Raw genomic sequence first — 12275 nt, 5'->3', positions numbered from 1 at the left:
ACAACAACAAAAGACACATACAGCGCAGAGCCTGAGCTCTGATGTCACTTATAGCATGTTACTGTACAGCCACTGTGTTCCAATTTAGGCGCTTATCATTGGCCAAATCTGTCATTTTCAACCCTTGTACGGGTATGAGTGTAAAGGGCTATTTTCGTTCCACATAATTTTTAAGTAGGATCTAACCTGTTGGGTCTCAAGTCTGATTGCATGTCCTCTATCTCCAGGGGTAAGGTGAGGACAAAGATGTCCAGTGTGACAGACAGATTATTCAGATTCACAGCCTGCAGGGTCTCTGCATTCTCCAGACACGTGATCACCTCACCTGCAATAACACGGTCTCAACATAAACTGCAGGACATTTAATATAGACTTTTTACACCAGACCTGGGTTCAAATAGTATTTTTTGTCTTTCAAATACTTTGACCGTAGGAGTGAGCCTGCCTGTATTGCCAGATGGGAAGGGTTAGCACTTTTGGTACTAGTCCACTGGTTCCATTGTGCCAGACAAACTCAATAAAGTGCAGCTATTTCAACCCAGGTCTGATTCACATGCTGTCTATTGTCTTGAGTCTATTCTGTGAGGGCTGTGAGGGGTGCCAGGTACAGAGCAGAGGCAGTGTGTACTCACCCAGGCAGGTGGGTAGCGTGGTTATGGGCATGGATCCATGGCAGCTCTTCATGTTAACAGAGCAGGTGAGGTGGATGAACAGTGGGGGCATCTCAGGCTGTGGCCCCTCTGGCTCCAACAGGCTGTCTCCCTCTAGGATGCTGAATTAGTCCTCGTCCTGGTTCACGGTGTTGGAGTCAGACAGGGACTCATCCTCCCCCTCTCCGTCTGCCTCCCCCTCTCCGTCTGCCCCTAGGGATCTCCGGCCTCCAGGCCTCTCCTGGTACTCTACCTCCAGGTCTGTGTCGCTCTCTGTCACGATGCAACAGCCCGACATGTACTCTGAGGTGCACAGGTGGATTACAATTTTTACAAATAAAAATAATAATAATAATAATAGTCATTTAGCAGCCGCTCTTATCCAGAGCAACTTACAGGAGCAATTAGGGTTAAGTGCCTTGCTCAAGGGCACATCAACATATTTTTCACCTAGTCAGCTCTGGGATTCAAACCAATGACCTTTCGGTTACTGGCCCAATGCTCTTAATCGCTAGGCTACCTGCTGCCCACATAAGGGTGAGATAGTACACAGTATTATGACATAGCACACAGGATTTATGATGTATCCTTAACTACATGTACTCTGTGGTCCACAGGATGAGTATAGAGTATCTGATGTATTGTTAAGTAGATGATATTAGGTGGGGGTTACACCAAGCAATCCAAGCAACTAAAATACAAGGATCCTCACCGTCCTCTGTAGCAGGCTCAGCCTCTGATACAACCTCTTCACTAGGTTGTCTCTTCTCTTCCCCATCAGAGTCCTCATGAGGAGAACAATAAATAAAGGAGGAAGAGCACCGTGTTATTCCCAATCCAAGTTATTTAGTGCTGAACCAACGTGTCGGCACCAAGTGCTTTCTTCAGTATCCTGGAGAGTGGATACACACATACTGCAGAGACAGAGCAATTGATAGAAAATAACATACTAGTGTTGAACGGTATGCCGGTACCACGGTAATATCACAGTACTAAAACGTCATGATCCCAACATTTTAGAATACCGTAGTACCGTTTCATATGACACTACCACATTCTTCAGCCCTACCAATCTAAATAACCAGCTGGTGCCTGTTTATACAGTCAGTTTTGTTTATGAATTCAGTTAAATTTTTTAAGCAACAGCAACTAGTCTCTTGTATACCCCAGTCCAAAAATATCTACTTTCATGCGCATCTCATGTGTGGCAGCTGTAATCAGCCCTGCCACATCCCCTACCAGCCCTCACTTACCTGCTTCTCTCCGTCCGCTCTTCCTGCGCATCTATTCCTCAGTTTTTTAAATATAATTTGAGCCGTGATGGTGAGCGGGGATGCAGACCCTGATTAATCTTCTGTTATTACATTTGCACATTTGTTACATTGGAGCAGCGCGCAGAGCAAGAAAAATTTGATATATGGTATAATTTCATCATCGCCTGGTATAACCATTACATTTACATTTTACATTTTTTACATTTTAGTCATTTAGCAGACGCTCTTATCCAGAGCGACTTACAGTTAGTGAGTGCATACATTTTCATACTGGCCCCCCGTGGGAAACGAACCCACAACCCTGGCGTTGCAAACGCCATGCTCTACCAACTGAACTACATCCCTGAGCACCAAGAGCACAGGCCAGTCTGAGTAGGCTTTGCAATCACAAGTCCGCTGTCGCACAGCCCCTGAGCGACATACACTGAGTATACAAAACATGACATAGACTGACCAGGTGAATCCAGGTGAAAGCTATGATCCCTTATTGATGTCACTTGTTAAATCCACTTCAATCAGTGTAGATGAAGGGGAGGAGACAAGTTAAAGAAGGATTTTGACATGGATTGAGTATGTGTGCTATTTAGAGGGTATTTTTTAAATTTTTTAAGTGCCTTTGAACGGGGTATGGTAGTAGGTGCCAGGCGCACAGGTTTTTTACGCTCAACAGTTTCCCGTGTGTATCAAGAATTGTCCACCACCCAAAGGACATCCAGCCAACTCAATGTTAGGAAGGTGTTCCTAATGTTTGGTATACTCAGTGTATTACCAGAGCTACCATTTCTCTTCCTGAGCGAATTGTATATAATTTCACAAAACATGTCGTGGGCTGTTTTAAACTAACCCCGGGTCGCTAATAATTGTTTTGATAACAAACAACGTTGTTCAGTCATGTTACCTAGCTAGCTAACAACCTGGTAACTTGACAGCAGGCAAATTTGATTGGTAGTGGAAGGAAAAGAGGCTGCTAACTCATGAGATGTGTTTCAAAGGTAGGATCCATATAGGCTTAATGTAAGCCTAAACTACATCGTCATTTTTTTATTTTTATTACCAGACGCTCAGATTAGTGCATTCATCTTAAGATAGCTAGGTGGGACAACCACATATCACAGGCATAGTAAGTACACTTTTCCTCAATAAAGTAGGTATCAGCAAAGTCAGAGTTAGAAAGGGGAGGGGGGAGGGGGGAGGGAGGGGGGTCTTGTGCCAGTGTTGGTTCAGGAAAGTTTTTATTTTGGGGGGCAGGGGGGAATACTCTTTCTGGTGCTCCTTAAATTCTGTTTGGTGCCTAACTTTTTTTAAGTTGGGAGCAGTGTGTGTATGTGTTTGTGGGAAAGCGAGAGTGGTGTGCGAGTGTGTGTGTTTATGGGAGGGAGGGAGGGTTAACTGAAGAGTAAAGAAGGTTTCATGCAGTGTTTTCACAATGACATGCAGATCATTATGCATGTACAGTATATATTCCTTGCTCCCATTCCCCCAGCCAAATCACAGGTAGGTCTTCGCAAATATGAGCAAATCAGCCACCCTTTGAAGTATTCTATTATATAGTGAACAGTGTGAAGTTAATTCAATATGTGTTGTATTGAGTAGAAGTGTGAATATCAGTGACAGGTTTTTTGCATAGAAAACGGGAACAAGCGTCCGGGGGACAGAGTGAACAGGATGCTAGGCCACTCTGAATTTTTTCCCTCCGTGGTATCGCGACACTACTGGGTATCACGATACTTGGCCTGGTATTGTATCATTAATAAAATCTTGGTATCGTGACAACACTATAACATACACATACCACTTTCTTAGATGATGGTGGGCAGTAGTAGAAGTAGTGGGGATTGGAAGGCACGGTCTTGAAGTACTGAGCCCCAATTTGCATGAATTTGTCCTGTTGAATACAGGCATTAGCTATCTTTAAAACGGTTCTATAACAAGAATATCAAATTGTAACAATCCATTTCTACTTTCTTTACATTCCAACATCATCTATTCTTCGGTTGTTTACCTGTATGATTTTGTGCAGGTCAGGGTAGACCTCACACTTCTGCTGCAGGTGGAGAAGGGACAGAGGGAACTCTGGTATCCTGGTGGTCCTGGGGGTTTCATCCAGGCCGAGCCGGGAGGTGGGGGCCGAGGTCTTCCATCTGGACTCTGCCTCATTCACATCCTCCATCTCAATACTTGCAGATACAAGGTCATCATGTTTACTTATAGAGCACCATTCACTACTGGCAATCAATGGTCTGAACCCAACACGTACCAAAACAAAACAAAAATGTTTATTTTTGTCCCAAAGGTCTTGTATGTACCCACTTTGTGGGAAATTAAGCTCTGGACCAAGGTCAGATAACATGCTCTTTCCCCATGTGTCCATGAGGATAATTTTGTAGCAGACCTGGGTCAAATATGTTTCAAATATTTTAAATACTTCAGGTGACCTTGATTTAATTTGTCAGGGATAGTCCCAAAAGTGCAAACTCCAGATTGTTTGACTGATGGAATTTATTTGATAATTACAAGTAGAAGGCTGCTCCAGCTGGAGATAACATGCCAGTCAAGCACACCAGTCAAAACACACCTCAAGTATTTCAAATATTTGAAACGGGTAAAAGCTCTGTAGGTCCCAGTAGTACCTGGATGAGGAGGCCATGGGTCCCCTCTCGGCAAGCCCTTCCTCCTCTGCCTCTCCGAAGGTGATGGTGGAGGGGGTGCTGCTGTGACCCCTGACCCCTCCGTCTCCATGGCTCTCCCGGAACTCCCGGATGTGTCCGCAGAGTGTCTGGAGGAAGGAAGTGATGTCTATCTCCTGGAGAGACTCCTCACAGTAGTCCATGGCTGTCAGCACGTCCTGGGAACTGATGTTGTAGGACTGCTGTAGGCTGCGGTACACACCTGAGGAACGGAGAGAACACATCACACGCACACACACACACACTTCATATACACGCCTGCTGTGTCTTAATTAATCTTTCCAAGATTCCTCTCATCTTATCTCCTCGCCTCCTTCTCAACTGTATTAAAGGAGAACTTACAAGTGGACCTTCTCCAATGTGATCTGAATAGGAGGCGAGGAGAGAGGATGTGAGGAATTGAGGAAAGATTAATTGAGAAAGAGCTACTACATCATCACAACCTTCCCCTACATTCTCAAATATGAATCTGGCAAACTATTCTACGTTTAGTTCAGTCAAGTACAGCACATAAATCCAACACGTCTATATTTTATTTAAAACATTTGGAAATAATAAACCATAACAAATTAGTCAATACTTTTATCTGGATGTAGTTTATATAAAATGTATCTTGAATTATGCATTTTCAGTACCACAGGGTATAGATTTTGTGTTAACCTTTCGACTAAGTCATCAGTGAGAGAAAAGATGCTGACATGGCATGACTATATCTGCATGACAGACAGTCAGCACCTGAAATGTGCATCAATGTAAATCCATCAGGCTTGTCAGAGGGGAGAAGATATTTTTCCTCAGCAGAGTCTTCTAGTGTGTGTGTGTGTGTGTGTGTGTGTGTGTGTATGTGTGTGTTTACAGATGCTTCTGCGACGCAGCAGAACAGCCAATCCTGAAATGACAGCTTAAACACTCCTCTAATTGATTTTTCCTTCACTGAGATGACACAGGTGAGAGATCGGTCTGTCTTTGCGTTTGCCATGAACACGCCTCGGTAGAAGTGGAGGCGCTATCGAAGGGCCTGCCTGTGTGTGTGTGCGTCAATACCTCACAGGCATATAGGGCTCTGGTCAAAAGTAGTGCACTATATAGGGAATAAAGTTCTGGTCAAAAGTACGGCACTATACAGGGAATAAAGTTCTGGTCAAAAGTAGTGTACTATATAGGGAATAAAGTTCTGGTCAAAAGTAGTGTACTATATAGGGAATAAAGTTCTGGTCAAAAGTAGTGTACTATATAGGGAATATGGTGCCATTTGGGACACACAGAGAGGGTGAAAGATAACCAGCTACTAGCTGAAACACAAAAGAACTGTCAATCTCCCTCGGGGATTAAATACTTTTCCCCCTCACTGTACTTGCATAATCTGACATACGGGAAAAGGAAGGGACTGGAGACAGTCTTTGGCAGAGGCTTTGAGAGGGATGGAGACTTCCTTTCCGGTTTCCTTTAGTTCAAATTTGAAAACTTCCGCCCCCAGAATCAAATCAAGATTTGATTTGAATATAGATTTGGTTCAAATCAAGATTACCTTTGACGTAGCTGTGGTGGTAGTGCATTACCTTTGAGTAGCTGTGGTGGTAGTGCATTACCTTTGACGTAGCTGTGGTGGTATTGCATTACCTCTGACGTAGCTGTGGTGGTAGTGCATTACCTTTGACGTAGCTGTGGTGGTAGTGCATTACCTTTGACGTAGCTGTGGTGGTATTGCATTACCTCTGACGTAGCTGTGGTGGTAGTGCATTACCTTTGACGTAGCTGTGGTGGTAGTACATTACCTTTGACGTAGCTGTGGTGGTAGTGCATTACCTTTGACGTAGCTGTGGTGGTAGTGCATTACCTTTGAGTAGCTGTGGTGGTAGTGCATTACCTTTGACGTAGCTGTGGTGGTAGTGCATTACCTTTGACGTAGCTGTGGTGGTAGTGCATTACCTTTGAGTAGCTGTGGTGGTAGTGCATTAGCTTTGACGTAGCTGTGGTGGTAGTGCATTACCTTTGACGTAGCTGTGGTGGTAGTGCATTACCTTTGACGTAGCTGTGGTGGTAGTGCATTACCTTTGACGTAGCTGTGGTGGTGGTGCATTACCTTTGACGTAGCTGTGGTGGTAGTGCATTACCTTTGACGTAGCTGTGGTGGTAGTGCATTACCTTTGACGTAGCTGTGGTGGTAGTGCTCCTGTAGCAGGCTGCAGTAGTTGGCCAGCTCCTTGTATTTATGAGGCTGCGACATCAGGTCTGTCCAGGAGGAGGTGCTGCTGCGTTCCTGAGATAGGGACCTGTAGGGAGGGAAGGAGACAGACATCAGACAGACAAACACCCCAACACTGTTACAGAAGAGGAGGAAGAGAACCACACTCAGCCCGGCAGTAGATCTGTCAGAGAACCATACAAGCCATAGAAAGGAAGGAGCATAGACTCATCCTCAAATATAACATGGCGATATTAACATGCTGCATATCTCCTTTACAAACACAGTCTCTAATCTCATGTCATAAAAAACACAAATCTCTGATGATCTTTAATCTCTGTTAGAAAATAAACACACGGTCCAGCTCCATGTAATGCTGCATTATGCATTGAGGTGAGGAGGCTGCTGTTAAAGTCTATTAGCTTGAGGATAAGGTAACACTCCACAACATTAGAGCTCCAAAGCATGAGTTTTAAGGGGGTAAATAAGCAGTTCAGAAAATGTATCCAATATGTCAAAACTATGTGTCAACATAGTCAGTCCTGTACCATGATACACAAGTGTATAATTCCCATATTTCACAGATGAAAAAAAGAGTACCAAGAAACTTGTTTATCCATTACATTTCTTTTAAAAATCATAGGCTAAGAGGAGAGATTTTCATAGCACAATGTTCAGGACATCAAGTAGGGTATACAAAACTCAGAGAAGCTTGAACGAACTACCCTAACTGCATGAACCAAATTTGGTTTACTGGGAACATACAATAAGTAAGATATTGTCAGTTCACACAGCAGACATGTTGATTTTTGACAGTTTCACCCATTAGTATCTGACTGCAGACAGAGAGACGGCCTCCTACAAGAAGCTATGAGCTCTAGCAAATATAAGGGTCATGCTTTGTGGAGTCAAGCCTTCAAGTATGTTAATGAATTTCAAGTCAAAATGTCTAGAGGCGACAGTCTTCTCTGGAGGCAGATACCAACATCCCCATAGCAACACAAGCATGGAAGGAATGAGTGAGAGAGTGATTTCCTCAACCCCACCCACTTAGAGAGGAGGAGGATCCTTTCCCTGGTCTGAAAAAAGAGGAGATAGGAGCATGTAATCAGGCCTAAGCTCCTCCCACATGCGCCGATCCGAAACACCACGGCTCAGTTAATCTTTCCATGACTCCTTGCATGCTTTCCCCTCACCTCCTTCTCAACCGTATTGGTCCCATCCCCCATTCCCTCAGAGCAAAGATGCAAGGAATTTAGGAAAGATGAATTGAGATGGATCTCACCAGAGGAGGAGGGGGGAGGAGGAGGTGAGCAGCAGGAGGATGGAAGCAGTAGTAAGCTAGCAGTGCTGTGCTACCTGAACTTCATCTGCTGATGCATCTCCCAGGAGTCAGCGTCTTGAGGCCTATTTATCACCATAGTAAAGGAAAACATTAGCATGGGGCTCAGGTAACCACAATGACCTTGCTGGCAACCAATGTTGAGTGAAGGGTAAACTTATGAAGGGTATGAAGGGTATAATCAGGTATGACATGGTAGGACTTTTGACTGAGAGAGTTTCAAGAGTCAGTCACATAAACAGGGCCTTGGATCTGCCCTATTCCCCTCCCCAGACCTGGGTTTAAATTGTATCTGTTCCTCATAATACTTGGGAGATTTTGATTGAGCCTGCCCGGTGTCCCAGATGGCTAGATTTCCACTGCTGAGAATATTCCATTAGTTCCATGGTGTCAGGCAAGCTCAATCCACAATCAAGTGCAGATAAAGTACTTGAAAGAAAACCAATACTATTGAACCTAGATGTGCTCCCAATCAGTAGCCCAAGTGTGTGTGTGTGTGTGTGTGTTACTGGATACCTGAAGAAGATGTCCCTTGGCTGCCTGTTGAAATGGGGATGGACTAGCTGGTTCTTCAGAGAGTCCAGGGAACAGTTATAGACGTATACAGGGAAGCACGGACGGGACAAGTCCCCTGAGCTCTGCTGGCACACCTGGCGACTGAACGTGATGTGGAAGTCTCCCTTCTGGGGCTCAGCAAACTGCACCCCATCCCTCTCATCCACACCTGAGAGAGGGAGAGAAAGAGAGAGTGAGAAAGGAGGGAGAAAGAGAGAGAGAATAACTTACAACCACAACTAGAGAGGGGGATGCATTACACCATGACGCCAGCCAGCAAAATAAACACAATTTGTTCTGGAAGCCCCATCCCTTCCACAACAGTTATATTATGTTATTGCTGAGAGAGAGAGAGGGGTAGAGAGATAAATTGGTAGAGAGAATAATTTACAAGCACAACTAGATAGGGGATACATTTCAGCGTGACGCCAGCCAGCAAAATAAAGAGAATTTGTTCTGGGAGCCCCATCCCTTCCAAAACAGTAATATTATTTTGTTGCTGAGAGAGAGAGAGAGAGAGAGAGAGAGAGAGAGAGAGAGAGAGAGAGAGAGAGAGAGAGAGAGAGAGAGAGAGAGAGAGAGAGAGAGAGAGAGAGAGAGAGAGAGAGAGAGAGAGAGAGAGAGAGACAGAGAGACAGAGAGACAGAGAGACAGAGAGACAGAGAGGGTTGGTGAGAAGGTATGTTGGTAGCAACAGACTAAGAATACAATAATCCTATAGTACTTAACTGCACCTTTGGTGCCATTTTCTGGCTCACAGGGCCGGCTCTCCCAGTTGTCCTGCTCCACCATGGAGCTCCCAGATCCAGGGGAGAGCAGGCGCGACCTGGGTCCCACAGGACCACCACCACCAGGGGAGAGCAGGGGGGACATCAGATCGCCAGTCAACCCACCATCCAGCCCATTGGTGGAGACAGAGTGAGAATCGGCCTGTGATTTGTTGCTGGTTGTCAGGGTGTCATCATCCTCTCCGTTACCCTGGGGCTCTGTGTCCAGCCCAGATGACATCAACATCTGGACATCTGCAGATAACACACAACAATGTTCAAAGATCTTTATTAACATAGTAACATTACCAACATCTATAAAATACACATCACTGTAGCAATACAACTTTATGATGATAAGCATGTCACAATCAGTTAAAACTAGCACATGATACTAGGCTGGTAGCTAGCCTAAATACATAGGATTACTATTACTAGAGCAGAGCCCCCACTTGAGTAATGAGTAGAAAGAGCTGTAGTTCTGTCCTATTTGCACATCAGAAACTACAGCAGAGCACAGAGAACAGAAGTGGATTTGACCTGTTACTAGACCAGATCCCAGAAAGGAGAAGGGGGTATAGTATACCAGGCCTACCTGTGAAGGTGTCAGGGAGGAAGGTGAGGAGGATCTGTTGGGGGCTGATGTACTTGGCGTAACACTTCCACTGAGGGGTAGACCCATCCCTCTCAACTGGGACTGACTCCTCGTCCACCAGGTCAGCATTGCTGAAACTCTGAGAAAAAGAGGGGACAAACGTACAGAGATGACAAGTGTTACAAAATAGACAAAAGGAGTATTGCCCAAGGTGGACAAAGCTTCAATAATGAGAGGAACAAGAGGGTAGTGTAAACCATGCCTGGACACCAAAAGCAGAACCTCTGGCCCATTGGTGGTTTTACATTGCATAAAACTGATATCAATGCCAAGGAGGAACCTTCTGGATCTCTCTTCCCGAAGAGAGAACACATACTGGTTAAAAGGTTTACCTGTAGGGTACTGGTTATTACCTATAGGGTGCAGGTTATTACCTGTAGGGTACTGGTTATTACCTATAGGGTGCAGGTCATTACCTATAGGGTGCAGGTCATTACCTATAGGGTGCAGGTCATTACCTATAGGGTGCAGGTTATTACCTGTAGGGTACTGGTTATTACCTATAGGGTGCAGGTCATTACCTATAGGGTGCAGGTCATTACCTATAGGGTGCAGGTCATTACCTGTAGGGTGCTGGTCATTACCTATAGGGTGCTGGTTATTACCTGAAGGGTGCTGGTTATTACCTGAAGGGTGCTGGTTATTACCTGTAGGGTGCTGGTTATTACCTGTAGGGTGCTGGTTATTACCTGTAGGGTGCTGGTTATTACCTGTAGGGTGCTGGTTATTACCTGTAGGGTGCTGGTTATTACCTGTAGGGTGCTGGTTATTACCTGTAGGGTGCTGGTTATTACCTGTAGGGTGCTGGTTATTACCTGTAGGGTGCTGGTTATTACCTGTAGGGTGCTGGTTATTACCTGTAGGGTGCTGGTTATTACCTGTAGGGTACTGGTTATTACCTGAAGGGTACTGGTTATTACCTGTAGGGTACTGGTTATTACCTGTAGGGTACTGTTATTACCTGAAGGGTACTGGTTATTACCTGTAGGGTACAGGTGGACCCCGTCACTTCTTTACTGCTCCCTATAGTTTGGAATGACATCACTGTGTCCTGTCTCTCTGGAGGTTTCAGGCACTCTTCTGTCAAGGGAAAGTAACAATACCAATCAATCAATCAAAACATTGAAAGGAACCACATTGGCAAAGACAAAGAAAAAAGTCATTTTGTGCAGGAGTATAAAATGTTACATAATTAAAACAATCTTTAGCAGGATTTTGTTGTTTTCAGTCAGTCATGTGTTTATAACGCCCTTTTTACATCAACAGTTGTCACAAAATGCTTTACATTAACTCAGTCAAGACTCCAAAGAACAAGCAGATGTACAGCAGAAGCACACATTTAGAATGCCTACCTCTGATGACAGGTAGAGAGAAGGGTGCAACATGTCCATCTCGTTCCCTGTCTAGGATGTGATGCATGAAGGTGACGTTCTCATAATCAGCCAATGTGATCTCGCGGTCACTGAGCTCGTTTTGCAAGCTGCTGTGAAACAGACTAAGCAGGAGCTCGTTGGCCGAGTAGGGGGCGCCCTGGGACACCTCATTCTCCACTGCAATAAACACAAATACATTTTCATTACTTCAGTCGCCATCTTCATAATATTGTAGTGACCATGTCAAGAGGTTTGGACCTCTTGGGGTAAAAATGGCTAAGGTGTTGGACTAAGAATAGGAGGGACCCAGGTTTGGACTATTGCCTGAATTTACTACAATTGATCAATTAATGTTTAAAAAAACAATTAGGTCTTGAGGACATTATCACATGATAACATTCACCTCTGCTGAGTGTGAGGAAGAAGATCTCTATCTGTTGGCACTTGGGCAGCAGCTCAATGAGGTCAAACTGGAAGGGAACGGTGTGGATGCAGTCCTCAGAGGCTAGGGGTCCCCCTGCAGCGGCCCCGATGGGAGGGTACACCTGCTCCTTGTTCTGGCACAGCTGGCTCAGGTACTCAAACGTCATCATGGTGGACATACAGGCCAGATCCCGGGGAAAAATCTGTGGACAAAGTTAACTCACTATTACAATCAAATGATGAGGGAGAAACCAGTCCTCTGGCTGTATCTGTACACACATTTCAACTTCACCTCATCTATTTATAAGTATTGTAATACTATACAAATGCATGAATTGGAACTATCAGCGATTGTACTAATGAA

At 44.7% G+C, this 12275-nt stretch overlaps 1 protein-coding gene across 1 annotated transcript in view; it reads right to left on the bottom strand.

Annotated features, from left to right (window-relative positions):
• The window catches only part of LOC311130499 (KICSTOR complex protein SZT2-like), a gene marked incomplete at its 5' end in the record, with an annotated part of 120567 nt that overhangs the window by 76748 nt on the left and 31544 nt on the right, over positions 1 to 12275 (bottom strand). The window contains 15 exon segments of the mRNA XM_084163254.1: positions 187 to 325; positions 633 to 777; positions 781 to 953; positions 1363 to 1435; positions 3717 to 3809; positions 3927 to 4101; positions 4555 to 4813; positions 6757 to 6884; positions 8156 to 8203; positions 8655 to 8862; positions 9428 to 9715; positions 10056 to 10194; positions 11098 to 11195; positions 11468 to 11665; positions 11892 to 12114. Of these exon segments, the coding sequence (XP_084019380.1) occupies positions 187 to 325; positions 633 to 777; positions 781 to 953; positions 1363 to 1435; positions 3717 to 3809; positions 3927 to 4101; positions 4555 to 4813; positions 6757 to 6884; positions 8156 to 8203; positions 8655 to 8862; positions 9428 to 9715; positions 10056 to 10194; positions 11098 to 11195; positions 11468 to 11665; positions 11892 to 12114 (2387 nt within the window).

Source organism: Coregonus lavaretus (genome assembly GCF_964263955.1).
Source record: "Coregonus lavaretus genome assembly, chromosome: 6".
In the NCBI taxonomy this organism is placed as follows: domain Eukaryota; kingdom Metazoa; phylum Chordata; class Actinopteri; order Salmoniformes; family Salmonidae; genus Coregonus; species Coregonus lavaretus.
Note: the sequence above shows the minus strand (reverse complement) of the source record. Positions and strands in the feature narration are given on the sequence as shown.